The sequence below is a fragment of the Mauremys reevesii genome, linkage group 1 (assembly GCF_016161935.1).
Source record: "Mauremys reevesii isolate NIE-2019 linkage group 1, ASM1616193v1, whole genome shotgun sequence".
NCBI lineage: Eukaryota > Metazoa > Chordata > Testudines > Geoemydidae > Mauremys > Mauremys reevesii.
In genome coordinates this window covers 54,237,319-54,261,014 of record NC_052623.1, presented here as the reverse complement: position 1 = coordinate 54,261,014, position 23,696 = coordinate 54,237,319, and the positions used below count along the sequence as shown (strand labels likewise).

Below are 23,696 nucleotides of genomic sequence, written 5' to 3'. Positions count from 1 at the left end.
AAGTGCCAGTGGTTTTGTTCTTTCCTGAATCACAGCCCGGGCTCCATCGTGGACGCATTCCTCCTCCCATGTGGAGGTCACCTCCTATACGTGTTTCCGCCCATACCACTTGTTCACAAGGTGCTCCTCAAGGTACGGAGGGAGCAAGCTTTGGTGATATTGATAGTTCCAGCCTGGTCCCGCCAGCACTGGTACCCATCACTCCTGGAAATATCCGTGGAAGTTCCAGTCACCTTGCCGCTCTTCCTGGACTTACTAACTCAGGATCGCGGCCGTCTCCAACACTAGAACCTCGAGTTGCTGCACTTCACGGTGTGGAAGCTCCATGGCTGAAACCGATGGTGCTTTCTAGCTTGGATCAGGTTAGAGAAGTCCTCCTTGGCAGCAGGAAACCCTCCACCAGGGCTACCTACCTTGTCAGGTGGAAGAGATTTTCAGACTGGTGGGCACAGCACTGTTCGTCCCCGATGTTCGCCTCTGTGCCACTTATACTGGACTATCTTCTCCATCTCAAGCAGCAGAGGCTGTCCATGTCATCAGTAAGGGTTCACTTGGCTGCCATCTCTGCCTTCCACCCAGGCACACAGGGCTGCTTGGTCTTTGCTAACCCTATGGTCAGCTGTTTCCTTAAAGGTGTCAACAGACTATACCCGCATGTCCGACAGCCTGTCCTGGCTTGGGACCTTAATCTGGTCATTTCCAGACTCATGTCATTTGAACCTTTGGCGACATGCTCCTTGCTCTGTCTTTCTTACAGTGTGGTGTTCCTGTTAGCGATAACCTCAGCCGGGAAGGTGTCTGAGCTCAAGGCCCTGAGATCAGAGCCTCCGTACACCATGTTCTGTAAGGACACGGTTCAGCTCAGGTCTCACCCTGCTTTCCTTCCGAAGGTTGTGTCCCAGTTTCACATCAACCAGGACATCTTCGTCCCAGTGTTCTATCCTAAGCCGCACTCGACTGGCAGGGAGCAAAGGCTTCACTCTTTAGATGTCCGCAGAGCTCCAGCCTTCTACATCAAGAGAACGAAGCCGTTCCAGAAGTCCGTCTAGTTATTTGAGGCAGTGGTGGACAGAATGAAAGGTCTTCCTGTCTCTTCTCAACAGATTTTGTCCTGGATCATGTCCTGTATCCTTGAGTGCTACAAGCTGGCAGGGGTTCCCACACCCCAATCACTGCGCACTCCACCAGGGCTCCGGCCTCTTCAGTGGCGTTCCTGGCGCAGGTTCCCACCCAGGAAATCTGCAGAGCAGCGACAAGGTCCTCCATACGCATTGTCACAACACACTATGTGATCACCCAGCAGGCCAGAGATGATGCAGCCTTTGGAAGAGCGGTGCTCCAATCAATGGACTACTCCAACCCCACCTCCTGAACTTGGGCTTATGAGTCACCTGATTGGAATTGACATGAACACGCACTCGAAGAAGAAAAAATGGTTAGTCACCTTCTCATAACTGTTGTTCTGCGAGATATGTTGTTCATATCCATTCCAATACCCACCCTCCTTCCCCTCTGTCGGAGTAGCTGGCAAGAAGGAACTGAGGTGGTGGAGGGTCAGGAGGACCCTACATTGAGCGCCATGGAGGCTCGACTCCAGGGGCGCCCAGGTCAACCCAACGGAGGCTGCTATGGGAAAAATTTTCTGGCTACCAGGCATGTGCACATTCCTGATTGGAATGGACGTGAACAACACACCTCGAGGAACAACAGTTACAAGAAGGTGAGTAACCATTTTTTCCCCCCTATATTGTGGGTGGTAGCTGCGCCAAGAAGGAAATGGGGTTTGATCTGCAAACCCTTCCTTATGTTGAAGTCAGTGGTCCTGTGACAATGTGCAGGACAAAACTTTTATTTTGTATATGGCAACACTTATTCTGTCTCTTCCACTTCCCCCAAGCCTTCATTATTCTTATGGTTGAGGACAAAACTGATGCTAGGTAATTTCAGCCAAGGGGATTTTTTTTTTAATTTAAGACAAAACAAACACCACTTTTCATTTAAAGTATTGGTCACTGTTCCATTAAGAGATAAATATATTTCAAGGTCATGGCAACAGGACCAGATTCTGGACCTTGTTAAGGCTCTTTTGTGGTGTTCTGGTGCCTTAAAACAACCTTAAAGTTGTGAGTCCCCTGGCATATAAATTCCTGTGCTTCCTGGCTCTTGTGTAGAGAGTGCTGCTAGAGAAAGTAGGGGAGGATGATTGGACCACTGCTGCACTCCACTGATCCATGATTGTCCAACTGGCCCTTTGGGGGCTGGTGCTGCTAGTGTAATTTAAGCAGTCTTGAGGCTTTAAGAGAATGGAGAATCAGGCTCAATGCTGTTTAATTTGGGTTAGTGGAGAGTGAAATCAGGTTCAAAATGAATATTTATATGTCCTTGCCGACAAATTTAAGAAAGCAAGTAGCTCTGTCTTTGAAACAAGACCTTATTGTAAATTAACTAATATTTAGTTATATGTAGCTTCCCTCTGTAAAGATTTGAATGTATAAAGAAAAAGCTAAATGATTTTTCCCGTAAGCAGCCTGCTTTAGGTGACTGGGCGTGTGTTCTAATTGTGGTCCCTGACAAGTGTACCTTTGGTTAAAAAGAAAAATGCATGATAAGTCTCATGAGGATCTGAGATTTAAGTGCAACTTGATGTTATTGTAGGAGAGCACTTTCTCTTTGCTTCCTCAGGTTATACCTTTTTTAATGTAATGCATCACTCAGGGAATTTGAAACTTACTCCTCATTCCACACAAATTCATTGTACCAACACAAAACTTTTTCTAAGCATCTGATGGTTTTATTAATAAACTGTAACCCTTTAAATGCTACTGGAAGCCTTTTTAATTAAAATGACCATAATGTTTCAATGTCAGATGTCTATTGCTGTAGAATTTGAGCATTTTTTGAATTGATTTCTGTTCTTCTAGAACCAGTGAAACATACAGGCAGAGTAGCTGAATAACTAGATGTTGAAAGAGCCTGTTTCTTTAAAGATTAGCTTTTGATCTTCACATTGCTGCAGAGAAGGTGAATTCATCATTCATTTCTGGCAGTGTTTCCCTATTTTAGCTTGATTCCATGCTGTTGTTCTGTTAATTGTAGAAGTATCTCTTTCCTCTGAGGAAAAGCAGATCTGGTTGGACATTGCTCACCCTGACAGATAAAGATGTGCTGAACATCTAGCTATGCTGCCAGCATTTTGTGCACATACATTTCTGTAAGGGAGAGACAGTTTTTCCCAGTGAGCTGTATAATTTGCATATGGGGGCAGGCACTTCAGCACTGTGACGCAAAGTTACTCTATCACCGAAGCTTGAGGTGATAGTGCATAGGAACACAGGCAGTAATTTGTGTGGGCATTTTCACTAAAGAAAATTTAAGGAAAAGGCTGGATAAAAACAACAAGTAATACACATTGAGCAAAACCATTTCCATCTCCAGATCTCGTGAAGATGTGTAGTGATAGCTTGTGTTCAGCATCTTCCCCATCACAAATGTTCACAACCTCAGTGTTCTGTTTGACTTCTCTCTCTCTCTCTCTCTCTCTCTCTCTCGTCTTCCCATATCCAGACTTGCATCAAATTTGGTTGCTCTGTCTTGTACATCTTTAATATTAGTCCTTTTCACTCTACCACTACTGCTAAAATCCTTGACTGCTCCTTAGTTATACCTTGCCTTCAGTGTAACTATGGAATTCATACCCCTATTATCAACCAACCAAATCCTGAAGTCCCTACTGTATACTAGAATCTGATATCTGTCATTGTCTACCATGGAGTTTCTCCAATATAATTCAGATCAGTGTTCACTCAGGCAAAATGCTGTGCCAAATCCTGAGCCTACGCAGGTGGTATTTGGGGAAATTTTTTATTGATGTCAGTCAAATCGTGAACTCAGTTCTGACTCAAGCAAAGCTTTTGTGAGTAAAGTCTTTGGGAGATTTGCCTGAGTTTGACTTCAGAATTTGGCCCATCCAGTGACAACTATGTGTTGCAACATTCTGTAAATAACTATCCACCCAGACACAGCGTAAAGGGGGAGCCTTATAGACATGGGAACATTTCTACTGTGCATGCTCAGTATGCAGTCTTCAAATGGTCACATCTTTGTTTAATCAGAACTAATTTGTTTTCACACTTGGCCTCAGTGAGGACTATGGCCATGATATGTTTCAAACTTCAGCCATTTTTTTCAGTAGTGCTGTCTAAAAGAGTGAGATGATATTTTTTTGTGATGGGAAAATGTATTTATTTTTCATTTTCTCATAACTTAAATGTGGCCTAAAGGATTTTGGATTAAGCATGGAGAATTTCAGCTGTGTAGGTGAATGGTTCAGAAAGTTATGAACATTTAAAAAAACCAAAAAAAATATCATAGTAAAATAATAATTATATAGCACTTCTTATCAGTAGCTCTCAAAACACTTTACCAATGAGGTAAAAAAAATCTTTGTTACTGTAACTACCAAGTTCTCACTATACTTTAACTATTGGTAATAGCATACATATTTTACTAAATAAAAATAGGACTCTAATTATTCAACAAGTTATCTTTAACACCGTGAACTAGCAAGACTAGATGACTGGTAATTGGCTATGGACCCTTTCACTGCTATATCAATGGTTTAAATTCACCCAGAACTAGTAGTGACAGATTATCTTTATTATATTAGTTGTTCGGTGGCTGTTCAGTTACTTAAGCAAAATGACTGGTGATTTCAGTCCAGTTTTTATTTAACAGGTGTCCATGTCACAATAATTGGCACCCTTGTGTCACTCTTATTGGAGTAAATTTATATGGACTGGGTAGACCCCTGTTCCCTTAGAAGCGCTCTCTCCAGACCACAGTTGAGACATGCTAACAGGGTAAAACATAGGGAACTACCCGTCTTGTACTTATTTCGTGAGTAAGTGGAACTGTAGTTGCTGTCTGTCTGGAACTTGTCACTAGCACCAACACATGTGTTTTAATTCTATTGTAGTTATAAAATAAATCTGCTCTGAGTTCCTTTCACATATGAAAGGCTGTAGCACAGTATAGTACAGTAGAAGACAGATGATCCTTTCCTGGGGTTCAAGCCACTGTATCCGAACCAGTATTTTTCTGTGTTCTATTCATTAGTGACTTGAGGGATATTTATTCACTTTATATGTTCTGTTCCAGTGATCCACCATTTTTCAACAAAGGAGCGGCGCGTGCGAGCAATAAAGGAGATGGCTCGCACCTTGAGAGTAGGTGGCCAGATGATGATATACGTGTGGGCAATGGAGCAAAAACGGCGAAAATTTGAAAAGCAGGATGTCTTTGTTCCTTGGAATCCTTCACCACCTTCTTGGACCTTGAGTAACACTTGTTCGCGTGGAATACAGAACTCAATTAATCAAAAGGACAAAAGGCTGGCTTTGGACCAACACTCCGCTAAGTTAGCTGGCACTTTAAAAGCACACAGGCAAACAAGAAGCTCATCCTTTGTGGGGAAGAAGGAAACCACACACACCTTATTTGAAAAATCCCTGAGATGGTCTCTCTTTTCAAGATCGCTTGATTCAGTATTAGACTTGAGTAATCAGTGGCGCCAAAGAGAGCTTAGCACATTTTCCAATTGCAATATTCAGCTAGATGAATTAAACAAGGGAAAGCTTTTTGAACAAATCAGGCAAGGTGGCTTTATGAAGCATATTTCCAACTTGTCTTTGCGTTGCAGGCAGAATTCTGAAGATAATGCTTCTGAAGTAGCTGTAGAACCAGGGTCACCTATGATATGTCACCCAGTGCCTTTCAAAAATCGTTATTCAGAATTAGGCCAGGACACTAAGCAGCCCCCAATGTCTCCAGCTATAATTCATGACTGCAGCAGAGTGTGTTTACCTGACCTGGTTTCCCATCAAAAAGATGTCAAACAGCAACTTAAAATAGATTATCACCCAAAACAATCAGCTTTCCGCCAACTCCAAAACAGAAGCAAAACAGACAGCTCTCTACAGGATACAGATAATGATTGTTCCATGGCCATGTGGAACAAAGAGCCGCAAAGGAGTCCTAGTGGGGCTTGTCTTAGGTACTACCATGTTTTTAAAGAAGGGGAGTTGGTTGAACTGATAGAATGTCATGTTCCTGAGCTACATGTTATTCATTCATACTTTGACCATGCAAATTGGTGTGTGATTGCAGAAAAGATTCACGTGTGGAAGATCTAGGGGAAGATTTTCAAAGGCACAAGTGCCTGGCTGCATTTGAAAGTCAATGGGAGTTCGGTGCTTGGTGCCTTTGAAATCGTCCCCCAGGCTTTTTATCCCCATCTTGTGCTTTGACTCTCTGTGACTTTGTTTCTTTTGTTCTGTACTTGACTGTCACAGTCATATACCCTTTTAAAATCATTTTATAGAAACATTTCCTTTTATAATTGTAATTTCTGGTTGGATACATTTTAAGAGCTTTTTCCATGGTTTTTTAACAGCAGCTGTCAGTTTTGGTTTTTGTTGTTTTAGAATAGTTAAAATGCATTTATAAATTTTCCTGTTGGGATGTTTTTATATGGATATTAAAGATGTTTGTTACTCATTTATAATAATTTATTATCTTTAATGTCTTTTTATATTGTGCGTTGAGGCTTGGAGTAATACAAGCTTGATGGTACTTTGAGAAGATTCATTATTTTATTACAGTCTGCCTGTCATTCTGTATGATGCCTCAAGTCACAGTAGAGAGATTCCTCATAAAAGAAGTACCAGGTATATATAACCCAAGTACCAGAGACAGTAGCTGGGGACACCCTGTCAGATAAGTTTAAGACCGCTCATCTGTTGCCCCCTAACTGTCACAGTCAAGAATACAATGGACCTACTCAAGTATATATCACAATATAACCTCCCCCCCCCCCCAGCACGCAATACATCTTAAATCTGTGTATTTCTCTGAGTTTGACATGTATGTTCAAAACAAAAATCCTCTTCTCTGTCTCAAAATCTGGGAGAAGAATCAAAGGAATTCTTAATAAGCCATTTCAATCGCTAAAATGAATGATAATACAGAAAAATGCTTGGATGACAGGTGAATGCAAGGAAATAGTATTTATCAACACTAGCATGCAATAGTTATGCTTTTAAGACTTTTTTCATCAATAGACAAAGTCTTTTACAAAGGAGGTAAGTTTCATTATTCCTGTTTTACAGATAGGGAAACTTGCTCAAAGCCACATAACAGGTCAATCGCAAAAATCATCACTTATTGCTGTCCCTAATAGTCACTGTTTTAAGTGGTTTGTGTTCTTGTCCAAAGGTTTTCACTAGTTTCTTTTCTTTGGATTCTGGAATCACCAAACCAAAAAGTAATCCTATTTTCTGGGGAAAGTCACTGTCATGTCCAATGCCTTTGCAAATTCTTAATGTGTCTTACTAAGAATTTAGCCTGATGTATATTGTATCTTAAAGAGTAGTAAGGAACTGTACAGTCATCTGAATGTTTTTAATGTAACTTTAATTCAGTTTGGCTGTAATAGCGCTAATGAAATTTTCTCTACTTCCTGAAATAGAATTTATGTAATCTGCAGAGTACTGTGCTACATATTATATTTGCAGGGAAACAGACTGCTTAATCTAATTGGTCTCTTCCATCTATAGTGTCTGTTCCACAATACTGGGCTTTTTCCCATGTTAGTACTTTTCTGCAAACGAACAAAAAATCATTATTTGCTTCAAAATATAAATATAGTTATAATTATTTTATATCATTGTTCCACAGTGAAAGGATTTTAATAGTTTCCCCTACTCCCTAATGTGACTTTATAATGTATTAAGTGGCAGTGATGTCATTATACTTTACAGACTTTCACTAATGTGTCATCCATTTTCCCATTGTTTAACAGATTGTTAACCTGCAGAAAAGCTATGTATAAGTGTGTTTGTCTGGAGCAGCCAATCCCTCCCCAAACTCTGGTATCTCCAAAGCAGTCTGATCCATCATTCTCCTAGCATATGTTCAGTCCTCCCAGACACCAACTAAAGTATCTCAGCTTGACTTTCTTCTCCCAATTACAAAGTTGCACCCTGCTGCTCCTAATAAATGGTACCATCCACCCCAGCAACCAGTTGTCTCCCTCCCTGCTCCAAAATGTGATATGCTATCATCTGAATTCAAATACTTCTGGTCCTACTGCTGTTCCTCCTCCCCCAGACACTTGCCTGAACAGGACCCGTGTGCCAGATGGTAGCCAGCTTATCTTAAAGGAATTTTACCTTCTGTAGAAATACTTAGGATTCTAGCAACTTTTATTCTTTGTGTGCTTCTCGGATAAATTAGGCCCTCACTCGAGATAGAGAAATTATCTTCATGTGCATGGTGCTACTAAGAGTGTTGATTAGTCAGCCTTAGAGAAGAACAATAAATAATGACTTTTGGTCCAGTGCTGAAAAGTGGTGAGTGCCTTCGCCTCCTATGAAGTCCACGGGCAGTTGAGGGTACATAATCCATCACAAATGATGCTCAGCACCTCACAGGATAGGGCCCTCAATATGTGAACTTTGCAGGAGAGAAAATAAAACAGCATTAACATGTACAGAGGAAAATGGATATTGTCCTATAATATTGCCTAACATAGATGCATGTTTAGAAACACTCACAAGCTGAAACTGCCATTTAAAAAGGAGTATGTTTTCTGTGGTTACCATTGACAAAGCCCAGGAATCAGTTACCTCAGGATTTACCACTTTCTCTGTGCTCACCACAAAGCCTTGTTTATCTGGAATCCCCAGGGCCTGGTTACAGGAGCGGAGGGAGGAGGCATTGGGAAATGCTGACCTAATATTTGGTGTTATGTTAACCATATGAAGAAGTGCTTAGTTCTTCTGAATGGTGTTTTTTCATGTGCGTGTGTCCTTTTATAGGACGTCATCCCTTTGCTTTTCTGCAATGAATTTTAGAATCTAATTATTATTCAAATTCCCTCTTTTGAGATCATAGTAATAGAATTAATATATTGATTTACTTTTTTCACTCTCATCCCACAGTACTACAATGCATCCTTACTTTGTATCAGCTGAACTATGGGATTTCACTACAAACCAAAACCTAAGAAAGAAAAAGGTAACCCAGATCTGTCCTTCTCTCAAGCTGCAATATCCCAAGGGAGTGGTCATTTGTAGCCATTGAAACCTTGTTCATACCAGAGACATTTCCCAATGTTGCTAACACCATTTCAGTTCCACCAATGATGACAACAGTGGGGGCCCTAGCATAGGCAGACCATTAGCTGTCAGTGCCATTTTTAATAAGTGTGTAATCTAGTCCAGTGGCTCTCAACCTTTCCAGATTACTGTACCCCTTTCAGGAGTCTGATTTGTCTTGTCTACCCCCAAGTTTCACCTCATTTAGAAACTACTTGCTTATAAAATCAGACCTAAAAATACAAAAGCGTCACAGCACACTATTACTGAAAAATTGCTTACTTTCTCATTTTTACCTTATATCCACTGGAATATACATATTGTACTCACATTTCAGTGGATAGTATATAAAGCAGTATACACAAGTAAGTGTATGAAATTTTAGTTTGTACTGACTTCAGTAGTGCATTTTATGTAGCCTGTTGTAAAACTAGGCAAATCTCTAGATGAGTTGATATACCCCCGGAAGACCACTGTGTACCCTGGTTGAGAACCACTGATCTAGTCATATTCAGATGAGGTTTAACTGGCACGTGATTGGCAGTCAGTAGCTCCTCTACAAGAGGGTACCCAGTGTTGCTAACATTGATGAAGCTGAAACAATGTTAGAAACTGGGGGGAGGAGGGGGAAGGGTGGGTGGGTTGGTTGGTTTGTTTTTAAATTCTCTAGCATAGATGGGACAGATGATCGTGAGATTGCCATAAAGGACTTTTACCTGCTGGGTAAAATTCTGCCCAGTCCTAATTGTCTACAAATTGGCTAGTAGCTAATCCCACTTGATCATATCTAAAGCTTTCTTTGCATCAGTGGAAAAAGCTCAAACTACAGTATCATTCATCTTTTTTCCTCATATCCTATAATATTCAAAATTGTTCAAGTATTATGTGGTTGGAAACACCCTTGGATGATAACTTTTTGATTTGGTTAATAATTTTCTGCAAGGTTTTCTGTGATCTAGTTGGGTGTCTCTTAACCAGTATGTTACCATCTGTCTTAATTAGTATTTACTGGCCTACTGTTGTCACGTATCTTGGGGGTCGCTGCTGACTTTTCAAATTAAGATCACCAAAGGAACTGGAAATGGAAGAGACCTGTTGGGTCACTTACTCTGTCCTGCTATGTGCATTATTCATGATCTGTGTTAGGGATTCCAACTTCAGGGTAATATAAAGAACATTAAATAACATTGCAATTAACTAGTGTTTGAAATGCAAATAACATTGAGTATACCTCTCTTCCTTTAGGATCTGACTCTTGCTGCCTCCTATAAAGCACTTTTTTTCCCCCTTCTTTGACTGGGCTGTTAATTTCCTTTCCTTCATTCTTACCCACTTTTGGAAACTGAACATTTTCCAGGTATGTTTTTCCCAGAGACATTCCAGCTGGAAGAAACACTAAAAGCATATATATATATATATATATATATATATATATATATATATATATTATATATATATATATATATATATATATATATATATATATATATACACATGTACATTTCAAGAAATTTATATATATATTTATATATATATATATATATATATATATATATATATATATATATATATATATATATATATATATATATAAATTTCTTGAAATGTACACTTTATAAGTATATCTCTCTTCTAATTACTAGAGCTCTGTGAAATGTTCTGAGTTCACTTCCAAACAGATTCATGATTTTCCGTGTATAAGCCATTTTGCATGGGCACATTTTGAGCAAGGAACCTAGCTTGCCTCTGGCTGAATTTCACTGCAAGCCCATATAGAGAGTCTTTTAATTCAATCAGACTGTGCCCATGTACTCTGTCAGTGTTCACTGGTAGTGGCTATAGGGCGCAGTTTTAATGCAGCTGCACAGCTGTAATCTTAAGAAAAAAAAAATCCTTCTTGGAATATACTAGATCTCTGCATGCATTAGGACAGCAGATCTGAGGCTCTAGTTCATGACTACTGATGGTCCACTGATGAAGACTCCTTTCTTCTTGCCATCTGTAAACTATCACATTAGAAGGAAATAAAAATCCTTTCTAAATATGTATTTTCTATATAAGAAATGATGGAGTAATTCTTCAAGTGCTTGCTCATGTCCATTCCATGTTCGGTGTTTGTGCTCGCCACATGCACTGGTGCTGGAAGTTTTTCTCTCAGCAGTATACATAGGGGACCGGCTCTGGTGCTCCCTGAAGTGACACCTGCATGACACGGTATAAAGGGCGCCACCGGCTCCCCCACACTCAGTTCCCACTTGCCACTAGTGATGGTGCTAGAACATCTGCTGCTTTGGCTAGCATTGTTTCGTTTTCTGTTCTTGTGAAGTTTGAAAACCTGTAATATAGTTGTGTATAGTTAGTAGTTACCCTTACTAGTTCTCAACTTTTCATTAGTCCCAAATGGGACTCAGCCAGGGGATGGGGCATGCCCTGGTCCCCCGGCTATAAGCCCTGTGATCGCTGCAAACGGCCTATGCCTGTCAGAGAGCCACATGCCAGCTACCTAAGGTGCTTAGGCGAAGGGCACATAAGTGACAAGTGCCATATCTGCAAGTCCTTTAAACCTAGGATGAAGAAGGAGTGTGATACCTGTCTAAGAGCACTCCTAATGGAGTCAGCACTCACTCTGGCACTGGAGTAGCGGTCCAACTCCATGTGCAGTGCTCCCCTAGTGCCGTCCATGAACCGGCACCGGTCTCCCTCCATGTCTTCAGTGAAGAAGCCAAAAAACACAGGGAGGGAAAGATCTACCTCCCATAAGGGAAAGGAGAGGGGTAGGGGTGAGCCACAACCCATGTTGGGCAGCTCAACGCCCCCTGAAGCTGGTGCCATCAACGCTCAAAGCTCTTCGAGCAGCTCAAGAGATCCTGACGCTCCCAGTGCCGCCCACACCGGCTCCCGCAGTACCCCAGTCTTGGGGAAAACCCATGTTGGGACCTATGCGTGAGTCTCCGTCTCAGCGGCACAATTCCCCATTGAGAGGGACATCCTGCCAGTGTTCGCCTGCCTCTCAGGACTGGAGAGGCAGGCTCAGTGGAGCCCTCTTTGGTCCCCGCACTGGGGGCACCAATACCGGGATTCAAGGCGTACCTCGCCGGTAGATTGGTGCAGATCCTCTGAGGCACGTGCCACCCGCAAGAACTCCAGGACCAGCCCCGACCATCTTCAAGGGCCCAGGACCTATCGGACGCCAGAGACCACCAATTGCCAGGCTGTCATCACCTGTCTCCAAGAAGGTCGCCCTACTCAGGACAATACTCCCAGCAACTGGCCCATAGTAGCTCCCAGTCCCATTCGACATCCCAGTACTGGTTGAGTAGCTTGAGGTGTGGTTCACTGGGTATCCGCTGCAGATCCACCAAACGACGTCAGTCCCTGAGAGCCCAACCAAGTCAGTCTCGCTCGGACCGGTCGGCTTTGGGATGCAGCAACCAGCACTGGTTGGACAAGAACCACCGCTCAACGCAATCCTGGTCACCCAGTACTGACCGCTCTGCTAGTAGCCCTGGCTCGGAGCAAGGTTCCCTGACTGCGGGACAAGCCCCAGTACTGGCGATACCAACTACATTATCGATACCGAAACCTGTCCAGTGGCCCCAAGCGCAGTGACCGGTGCCATGGTATCCGTGGAACCCTTGAGGGTTCACCCAACCTTCCCAGGCTGCCTGATCAGTGTTGGGAGCCTTGGAGAGGCCAGCGGCCTCAATATCCCATCCCCCTCCGGTGCTCGAGGCTTCAGGGAGTAATACCCCACAGGTCCAGGAGGACCCAGGGAAGCAAGCTGCTGGACCACCAATGAAAGTGGAGGTTCCTCCGGCATCGTTCTTGCCGGACAAGGCTATCGTGGTGCTCCCTCACCCAGTTCCTCAGGATGACGCCAAAGCGCACCAGGGACTTTTGAAGAGGGTCACTTCTAACCAGGTAGAGGAACTGGAAGAGCCCTCGGACAGTCTGTTTGACATCCTTGGCTGTGTTATTCATGAAATTCCCACTGTGATTATAATTGCTTGGCTCCTCCCAGGGTAGCGCTACCTCTTCATGAAGGGGTTTCTAAGATCACTGATGCCCTGTGGCAGACCCCCTGTTCCCTGGCCCCTATCTCTAAAAGGGCCGAATGCAAGTACTTTGTGCCAACCAAAGGGCACGAGTACTTATACTCCCACTCAGCCCCAATTCTCTTGTGGTTGAGGTGGTTAACCACAAGGAGAGGCAAGGACAACCCTGGGGCTACTCCCAAAAATAAAGACTTGAAGAGGCTGGATCTCTTTGGACGTAAGGTTTATTGGTCTTCCAGCCTTCAGCTGAGAGTGGCCAACCACCAAGCCCTCCTTGGCCGATATGATTTTAATATGTGGCAAGCTATGGCCAAGTTCGAAGGGTCACTCCCTGAGGCTTCCAAGAAGGAGTTCCAAGCAATCCTCAATGAGGGCATGACTGCGGCCAGGGTGGCCCTCCAGGTGGCAGCGGGGGGTGCTGCTGCTGCTGCCCACACCATGGCTTCTGCTGTGTCTATGCGGCGAGGCTCCTGGCTGCTCCTCTCTGGGTTGCCCACCAAGGCCCAGCAGTCATTGCAGGACTTGCCCTTCGACGGCAGTGCCCTATTTGGGGAGCAAACAGACAGCATTTTCATGGCCTCAAGGACTCCTGCAGCACCCTGAAAACCCTGGGTCTCTATATCCCAGCCCCAGTGTGTAAGTGGTTCAAACCGTAGCAGCCTGAGGGCCAGGAGAGCCAGCCGTGGCAGGACCAGCCCCACAAACGAGCTCAGGGCTACAAGCACCACCTAAACCACCTGTCTCCACCCTCTGCCCAGTAGGGATTGACCCACAACAAGCAAGGGGCCAAATGGTCGTTTTGAGGGTGTGCCCGAGAGCGACCTACCAGACTACTTTGGATCCTCCTTTCCCTTTTCCTCCCTGCTTGGACCACTGTAACTTCAGACCACTGGGTCCTCAGCACAGTGAAGCAGGATTATACCCTACAGTTCCTTTCTACCCCACTTCCCACCCACCTTCCCCATCCCTCTTCATGGACCTCTCCCACGAGAGTCTCCTAGCACAGGAGTAAAGGGGTTGCTCCAGCTGGGTGCGGTGGAAGAAGTTCCTCTTGAGTACAGGAACAAAGGGTTCTGTTTTCAGTACTACTTGATCTCAAAGGCCAAGGGTGGTCTACGGCATCATCTTCGACCTGCGAGACCTCAACAGGTACTTCAAGAGGCTAAAATTCCACATGGTGTCTCTGGCTTCTATTATCCCCTCCCTGGATCCAGGAGACTGGTATGCCACCCTCGACTTGAAGGACTCAGACGTCCACATAGCGATCTTTCAAGGACACAGACGCTTCCTTCCAGTTTACAGTCCTCCCGTTTGGTCTGGCAATGGCACCAAATGTGTTTACCAAGTGCATGTCAGTGGCAGCAGGTTACCTCAGGCACCGTGGCATCCAGATCTACCCGTACCTCGACAACTGGCTTGTCAAGAGCAGCTCCAGGTCTCAAGTCTAAAGGGATGTTGCAGTACTTCAAGCCACGTGCTGCTCTCTGGGCCTACTGGTAAATGAAAAAAAGTTAATGTTAGTGCCAGTGCAGAGGATAGAGTTCATTGGAGCAGTCCTTGACTTGACTTGACTTGACTTGCGCCAGAGCATTCCTGCCATTGGAAAGGTTCCATACATTGACAAACCTCATTGCAGAAGTCTCTGCATTTCCCTCTGACTACAGCCAGGGTCTGTCCATGCCTGTTAAGCCACATGGCAGCATGCACTTATGTGGTCTGCCATGCCAGGCTCTGGATGCAACTCCTGCAACAATAGCTGGGGATGGTCTGTTCCCAGTCCCGAGACCCCCTGGAAAAGATTTTTACCACTTCCCAAGCAATACTTACCTTGCTGCGATGGTGGACCAATCTCAGGACAGTCCTGGAGGGGGTTCCATTCAACAACCCTCCTCACTCCATCGAGCTGATGTTGGATGCCTCGGACTTAGGCTAGGGTGCACATCTCGGCGTCCTCCAGACTATGGGGATGTGGTACCCCAAGGAGGCGCATAAACGTCAAAGAGCTCTGAGCAGTCCGGCTGGCATGCAGAGTCTTCCTGCCCCACCTGTTGACGGACAACACAGCCTTGATGTTCTACGGATGTGCTCCTCGACTCTCTGCCAAGAGGCACTCCGTTTCTGGGACTTCTGCATCAGCCACAAAACCCACCTGGATGCTTGTCACCTTCCCGGCATTGGGAATATGCTGGTGGACCAGCTCAGCAGGCAAGTCTCCTCTCACCATGAGGTAGCTTACATGATCTTCCAAAGGTGGGGAACTCCCCAAGTGGACCTGTTTGCCATGAGACAGAACAGGAAATGCTACCGGTTTTGCTCTTGGCAAGGTCTGAGCAAGGGCTCCCTCTCCGATGCCTTCCTCTTGTCATGGTCAGAGAGCCTGATGTACGCGTTCTCTCTGATTCCACTCATCAGTATGGCCCTGGCAAGGATCAAGAGAGACCAAGTGCAGGTTGTCATGATCGCCCTGGTGTGGTCTCGCCAGCATTGGTTCGGCACGCTCATGAACTTGTCAGCAGCCCCTCCCTGGGCCCCGCCCAACTGACTGGACTTGCTGTCACAGGACCATGGTCGGCTCTTACACCCCAACCTCGGCTCCCTCCACCTCTCGGCGTGGATGCTACGTGGCTGAACCTGGAGGAGTGGACCTGTTTGGAAGGGGGTCCAACAGGTCCTCCTGGAAAGTAGGAATCCCTCAACTAGACTGACTTACCTGGCAAAGTGGAGGAGGTTTTCCCACTGGGTGTGCAAATGGGGCGTCTCTCCCTCGCGTTCCTCCAAACAGGCTTTCCTGGACTACCTGCTCCATTTGAGGAACCAGGGCCCGGCACACTCTGCCATTAGAGTGCATCTTGTGGCCATCTCCACTTTTCACCCACCAATCCAAGGCCAGACAGTGTTTTCTCATGACATGACGGTCAGATTCTTGAGAGGACTTGAGAGGCTTTTCCCACAGGTACGGGCTCCCATCCCACAGTGGTGTCTTAACTTAGTCCTCTCTAGGCTCACTGGCCCACCCTTTGAACCGCTGGCTTCCTGCTCCCTTTCCCACCTGTCATGGAAGGTCGCATTCCTGGTGGTGATGACATCGGTGAAACGGGTCTCCGAAATTAAAGCTTTGACCTCAGAGCCTCCATACGTGGTCTTCTGCAAAGATAAGGTTCAGCTGCAGCCCCATTTGGCCTTTCTGCCAAAGGTGGTCTCCACCTTCCATATGAACCAGGACATCTTCCTCCTGGGGTTCTGTCCCAAAGCGCACAAGACCAGTGAAGAGAGGTGTCTTCACGCCCTGGATATCTGGAGGGCCTTGGCTTTTTACTTGGAGCATACGTGCCTTTCCATAAATCGACCCAATTCGGAGAGGATGAAGGGTTACCCGGTATCCTTGCAGAAGATTTCCAATTGGATTACCTTGTGTATAAGGACCTGTTACGACCTGGTGGGGGTTCTGCCGCCACCAGTTGTCAGAGCCCACTTGAAAGCGCAGGTGTTTTTGGTGGCCTTCCTCACGTGCATCCCTATCCAGGACATCTGTAGAGCTGCAATGTGGCCCTCTGTCCACACACTTAGCACTCATTATGCCATCAGTCACAGGCCAGGGGCGACACTGGGATCTGCAGAGCTATGTTGCAATCTACACGTCCGTGAACTCCTACCCACCTCCAAGGGTACTGCTTGGGAGTCACCTAATATAGAATGGACATGAGCAAGCACTCAAAGAAGAAAAGACAGTTACCTTTTCTGTAACTGGTGTTCTTCAAGTTGTGTTGCTCATGTCCATTCCACAACCCACCCTCCTTCCCCACTGTCGGAGTTTCCAGCAAGAAGGAACTGATGGTGGGGGGGGCTGGCGGTGCCCCTTACACCGCACCATGCGGGCTCCTCTCCAGGGGGCGCTAGAGCTGGTCCTCTATACATACTGCTGAGGGAAAAACTTCCGGCACCGGTTCATGTGGGGAGCACACACACCTAATATGGAATGGACATGAGCAACACATCTCGAAGAACACCAGTTATGGAAAAGGTAACTGTCTTTTACTCCAGGGCTGTCTGATATCACTAGAAAGAAGGGAAATGCTCATGAGAGAAGCAATCTGCTAAAAGGTCGGTATTTTTTTCTACATTTTTCCCAGCTGGATCAAGAGAGCTCCAGACAACTTTTCTACAATGCTAATTGAAAATGGCTTTTATTGCACAATGGCATATGACCTTTCTTAACAGAAACCAGCTTGAAATGCACAGTGAACAGCAGCCTGATGAGCATCAGAAATAGCTACAAAGCTGTGATTCCCAGCCTTTTTGAGTTGGAGCCTCCCACTAATTGCAGTGAATTGGCCTGTGACTGCCCCTCCCATCAACATGTTTCTATCCCCGCTTCTATTTCTTCCCTCCCGTTTGGTGCTTGCTGTCCATGAAACCATCTGCTCTTGCTCCCTGCTCCCATTTACTGCTGATCAATAAAAACATTTAAAGTTCTGTTGTAAAGCAGCTGGGGGTCATACTCTCCCGCAGCTAGCTAGTCACTAGAATTGGGTGGCACAGAAACATTTTGAAGTGACCCTCAGTAGAGCACAGCATATGTAGTAAAACTTCAATACTGATGCTAGGAACTATTATCAGAGCAATTATAATCACAGTAGGAATTTCATGAATAACACAGCAAAGGTAATAAATATAATAATTAATTGAATTAGGCTAGTTTTAGATGCTACTGTGAGTTGTTATTGAGTGAGAGAGAATGACCCTATAGCTTGGTGGTTGGGCCCTCATCTGGGAGGTGTAAGACCTAGGATCCACTACATTGGTTCCAATTGCTCTTTAATTATTTATCCAAACTGGAACAGCTTCAACAGGAGAGAATGAGGGAGCCTTACATTAGACGAACCCATAGCTCAGTGCTTAGAGTATGCTCTATGCTCCTCACTGGTGGGAGATGCCCTGTTCAAATCTGTTTTTCCCCAATCAGGCAGAGGGCGGGGATTGAACCAGCATCTTCCACAGCCTGGGTGAGCCTGCGAAACACTGGGATAAAAGTTATAAGGTGGGTACCACCTCCTCTGGCTGTTTAGCAAGGAGTGAGGCAGAGCCTAACTCATTCTCATAAGAAATGTCTTAGGTCCCTAGGTCACCTGACACCAGGAAAGGAGCTCCTAGTTGTGGCTTGCTAGCAGAGACAGGCACCTAACTGAGAGGGGTGACACTCACCCCTGTCATTAGCATCTCTCAGTGGCCAACTTAGGTGGCTGCCCACCTAGCATGCTGGCTTCTGGACTGCATTCCTAGGCACCTAGCTCTCCCCTTTTGTTGTATAGGGAGTGTAACTCGGGCTTTGTGACACACATTGTTCCAGTGATTTTCTAGGCACCTGAAAATCAGATGGCACAACACTGTGTTACAAAACCCAGGTCCCTAGGTGGATCCAGGCCTAAGTGCGTACAGCTATTAAAATGAGGAACTGAGACACTTACAGTTGATTAAGCGTCTTTCTAATGTTTCAGGGGCAGAAGTTCCCCTGGTGAGGAAGAATGGAGACACTTCTCTGAGCTGCAAATGGCTCCCTTTTGTCAATGTAGGCAACTATAGATGCATTGGTACCTGCCTACCCAGGGCCGATGCAAGGATATTTTGTGCCCTAGGCGAAACTTCCACCTTGCACCCCACCTCCCTCTCCTCTCCCCCGGAGCATCGCTTATACACTTTCAAAAATGAACACTGCATAATGTGGCATTGTCCATTAGAATTAATACAAGGGGGTCAGAGGAGATTATCACAATGGTCCCTTCCACCCCGGGGGAAGCTATGAGCAAGGAGAAGGCTGAGAATGCCCCCAGCTCGCAGGATCTCGAAACATTCCCAGGCTCTGAGTACTTCGCCCTCTGGGGGGAGAGCCAGGGGCAAGGAGGGCAGAGCCGGGCCCTCCCAGGGAGCAGGTGAGGATCTCCCTGGGGATCAGGGCTGGCTCCCCACATTGGCACAGTGCCACCGGGGTGGGGGTGTCAGTGTTTGGAAGTGGCACCTGCGCCAGCCCTTTCCCCTCCATCACACTGTGGGATTGTTTTACTTTCTCTCAGCCCAGGCGCGGCGCATTGGAGGGCGAAGCTCACCTGAGCTCAGGACCACTTCCTGCCTCCCTCAATGGCTCCGTCCCTCAGCTGCGCTGGTCGCCGCACCCAGCTGGCTGTCTCCTCCTTGCTCCGCCGCAGGCTCCCACTGACTGTCCTGCGCGGTGCCCTTCGCTGCGGGGGCAGGTTTGTTATGGAGGCCTCTCTTCCTCCCCCCCTGCTCAGCTGACTCCCATAATGCCAGACACTGCTTTTTGGCACCCCCAAATCTTGGCGGCCTAGTTTGCCTAGTGGTTACATTGGCCCTGTCCCTACCAGACCTAAGAGTGAGTCTGATTGACCTCACCAGTGTGACCGGAACAATGACTTTGATGACAACAACAGCTCAGAGATACAGGAGTTAGTTGGTTGTGATAGGAAACGCTCACCGCAGCAGAGCAGCTGGAAAAAGAAGATACAGAGAAACAGTGGTACTCAGTGCGTTTGAACAAGGAACTTGTTAGTAGAGCCCTGCAGCAGGACTGGGATCCCCAGGGAGCCCTCAGGACCTGCTGCCATAATAGCAGGAGTGGGTGGGAGCAGGATTAAAGAATAATTCCACGTAGGGCTCTACTTGAAAGTTTTGAAACTGTTTTGTTTGAAACATTTTAGGGACCAGCAGAGATACAACGCTTGTTACAGCTTTGCACTCCCTGCCTTGTGCCCTCTTCAGGGGCTTGATCCTGCAAGATGCTGAGGACCCTTAACTTGTATTGTAATCAATGAGCATTGAGAGTACTGGGCACCTTACAGGAGCGTTGAGCACTTTAAAGTCTCAAACCTAAGATCGTACCTTCCTGTAAATAAAGTAGTTTACATGACACAGCATCCTGTATCTACATCATCCCATTTGTCTCTCACCGCATTAAAAACATGCAGCTTTTCCTGATCACTCTTTAAGAGTTCAGCAGATACACTGCATGTAAATGTGGTACAAGCAAATCTGATGAAGGCCTGTCTAATTGCAAATAGGCTAATTCTTCGGCCATGGAAAGCAAAGTGCTAAAAAAAAAATGCTGATTGGCTTAGGGCCTCGAGTGACCTGGCTAATTGAGAGAAAATCCTTTCAATTTAATCACAGGACAGAAAACTCTCTGCATGATTTCCAAGCCCCATTGAAGTAAATGGCAAACCTCCTTTATCTTAGTCTTTTTGGAGATGTATGACCAAATTATCATATGTTACACTGTGTAAATATGTACAATATATTGCTGATAATCCTATGGGACATACCCAATAGTAGAAGGTTAATTCCTTGTTGCATGCTATTACACTTGTTTCTTTCTACCCACATTAACAAAATGTTCAAAATCAAGAGTGAAATGTTTAGAATTTCTGACATTTAATTATCAGTTTTTATTTTGTGAACTGCAACTTTAGGCTCTTATGGGTCATTGACTGCAATAATTTTGTGCAGCACTGATTGTTAGTGCAGGCAAAAAACTGTTCAGCACACAGGATTAAGGATTGCTGAAGCATACTGGAGCACTATCCAACAAGATGAATTACACCTATTACTTTATGTCAATGAACTGTAATAATCTTGAATTTCCTGCACTGGAAAGAAAATTTGTGATAATGAACTCTTCTCGCATCCACCTGGCCTTCTAACCTATAGTAATTAGGCTGCTTCTTTTATAAAGAAGAGGACATATCTCACATCAGTCTTGGTCATATTAATTATTTAATAAACTACATTTTAAAATCAAACTCTTCCAAACGATTAGTGTCCTGTATTATAGAATCATAGGACTGGAAGGGACCTCGACGTCATCTAGTTCAGTCTCCTGCACTCAAAGCAGAACTAAGTATTAGCTAGACCATCCCTGACAGGTGTTTGTCTAACCTGCTCTTAAAAATCTCCAATGACAGAGATTTCACAACCTCCCTGGGCAACTTATTCCAGTGCTTAACCACCCTGACAGGAAGTTTTTCCTGATGTCCAACCTAAACCTCCCTTGCTGCAATTTAAGCCCATTGCTTCTTGTGCTATCCTCAGACATTAACAAGACTAATTTATCTCCTTCCTCCTTGTAACATTTAAATCACTGTTATTATGTCTCTCCCTGCCCCCTCCTCCCCACTCCCCGTCTTCTCTTCTGCAGACTAAATAAACCCATATTTTTTCAATCTTCCCTCATGTTTTCTATACCTTTCATCATTTTGTTGCTCTTCTCTGGACCTTTTCCAATTTGTCCACATCTTTCCTGAATGTGGCACCTAGGACTGAACACAATACTCCAGCTGAGGTCAGCGCAGAGTAGAGCAGAAGAATTACATCTTGTGTCTTGCTTACAACACTCTTGCTAATACATCCCAGAATGATGCTTTCCTTTTTTTCCAACTGTGTTACACTGTAGACTAATATTTAGCTTGTGATCCATTATGATGCCCAGATCCCTTTCCGCAGTACTCCTTCTTATGCAGTCATTTCCCATTTTGTATGTGTGCAACTGATTGTTCCTTTCTAAGTGGACTACTTTGCATTTGTCCTTATTGAATTTCATCCTATTTACTTCAGACCATTTCTCCAGTTTGTCCAGATCATTTTGAATCTTAATTAGAGCTGTCAATCGCAGTTAACTCATGCAATTAACTAAAAAACATTAATTGTGATTAATCGCCATTTTAATCGCACTGTTAAACAATAGAATATCAATTGAAATGTATTAACTATTTTTGTTTTTTCTACATTTTCAAATATTTTCATTTAAATTACAATACAGAATACAAAGTGCACAGTGCTCACTTTATATTATTTTTATTATATTTGCCCTGTAAAAAAGACAAAATAAATAGTATTTTTCAATTCACCTCATACCAGTACTGTAGTGCAACTTCTTTATCATGAAAGTGCAACTTACACACACAGATTTTTTTTTTGGTTACATAACTGCACTCAAAAACAAAACTATATAAAACTTTAGAGCCTAGAAGTCCACTCAGTCCTACTTCTTGTTCAGCCAATCATTAAGATGTTTAAACAAGTTTGTTTACATTTATGATAGATAATGTTGCCCACTTCTTATTTACAATGTCACCTGAAAGTGAGAACAGGCATTCACATGGCACTGTTGTAGCCAGCATCATAAGATATTTACATGCCAAATGCGATAAAGATTCATATATCCCTTCATGCTTCAACCACCATTCCAGAGGACATGCTTCCATGCTGATAACACTTGTTTGTTTGTTTTTAAAGCGTTAATTAAATTTGTGACTGAACTTCTTGGTGGTGAATTGCATGTCTCCTGCTCTGCTTTACTCACATTCTGCCATATCTTTCATATTATAGCAGTCTTGGATGATAACCCAGCACATGTTGTTCTTTTTAAGAACAATGCAAAGAAGGTACCAATGTGAGATTTCTAAAGATAGCTACAGCACTCGACCCAACGTTTAAGAATCTCAGGTGCCTTCCAGAATCTGAGATGGACGAGTTGTGGAGCATGCTTTCAGAAATCTTAAAAGAGCAACACACAGATGCAGGAACACAGATGCAGAACGCAAGCCATCAAAAAAGAAAATCAACTTTCTGCTGGTGACATCTGACTCAGGTGATGAAAATGAACATGCATCGGTCCACACTGCTTTGGATCATTATCGAGCAGAAGCTGTCATCAGCATGGACACATGTCCTCTGGAATGGTGGTTGAAGCATGAAGGGACATATGAATCTTTAGTGCATCTGATATGTAAATATCTTGTGACACCGGCTATAACAGTGCCATTCGAATGCCTGTTCTCACTCTCAGGTGACATTATAAACAAGAAGCAGGCAGCATTATCTCCTGCAAATATAAACAAAGAAGACTGAATGGACTTGTAGGCACTAAAGTTTTACGTTGTTTTATTTTTATTTTTGAATGCAGTTATTTTTTGTACATAATTCTGCATTTGTAAGTTCAACTTTCATGATAGAAATTGCACTACAGTACTTGTACTTGTAATAGGTGAATTGTAAAATACTATTTATTTTGGTTTTTTACAGTGCAAATACTTGTAATCAAAAATAAAGTGAGCACTGTACATTTTGTATTCTGTGTTGTAACTGAAATCAGTATATTTGAAAAATGTAGAAAACACCCAGAAATATTTAAATAAATGGTATTCTATTGTTTAACAGCCTGATTAAACGTGATTAATTTTTTTAATCACTTGACAGTCCTAATTTTAATCCTATCCTCCAAAGCACTTGTAACCCCTCCCACCTTGGTATTATCCACAAACTTTATAAGTGTACCCTCTATTCCATTATCCAAATCATTTATGAAGGTATTAAACAGAACCAGACCTAGAATTGATCCCTGCAGGACCCCACTCGATATACTCTTCCAGCTTGACTGTGAACCACTGATGATTACTCTCTGGGAATGGTTTTCCAACCA

At 44.2% G+C, this 23,696-nt stretch overlaps 1 protein-coding gene and 2 long non-coding RNA genes across 14 annotated transcripts in view; 2 read left to right on the top strand and 1 right to left on the bottom strand.

Moving 5' to 3' along the window:
• Nucleotides 1-6,480, top strand: part of LOC120400840 (probable tRNA methyltransferase 9B) — a 66,504-nt gene extending 60,024 nt beyond the window's left edge. For all 12 annotated transcript variants that reach the window (XM_039530059.1, XM_039530020.1, XM_039529992.1 and 9 more), the window contains one exon: nucleotides 5,158-6,480. In XM_039530059.1, coding sequence (XP_039385993.1) covers nucleotides 5,158-6,191 — 1,034 coding nt within the window. In that variant the 3' untranslated portion in view covers nucleotides 6,192-6,480. The remainder of the gene's footprint in view (nucleotides 1-5,157) is intronic.
• A 7,576-nt stretch (nucleotides 6,481-14,056) lies between these two features.
• On the bottom strand, nucleotides 14,057-20,163 carry LOC120400880. The gene is made up of 3 exons (XR_005596128.1): nucleotides 20,102-20,163; nucleotides 19,312-19,710; nucleotides 14,057-14,703 (listed from the first exon to the last, which is right to left on the bottom strand). It is a non-coding gene; the product is annotated as an uncharacterized LOC120400880 (long non-coding RNA).
• Nucleotides 18,081-23,696, top strand: part of LOC120400884 — a 23,117-nt gene continuing 17,501 nt past the window's right edge. Inside the window, exon 1 of the long non-coding RNA XR_005596129.1 lies at nucleotides 18,081-18,248. This is a non-coding gene — a long non-coding RNA (uncharacterized LOC120400884). The remainder of the gene's footprint in view (nucleotides 18,249-23,696) is intronic.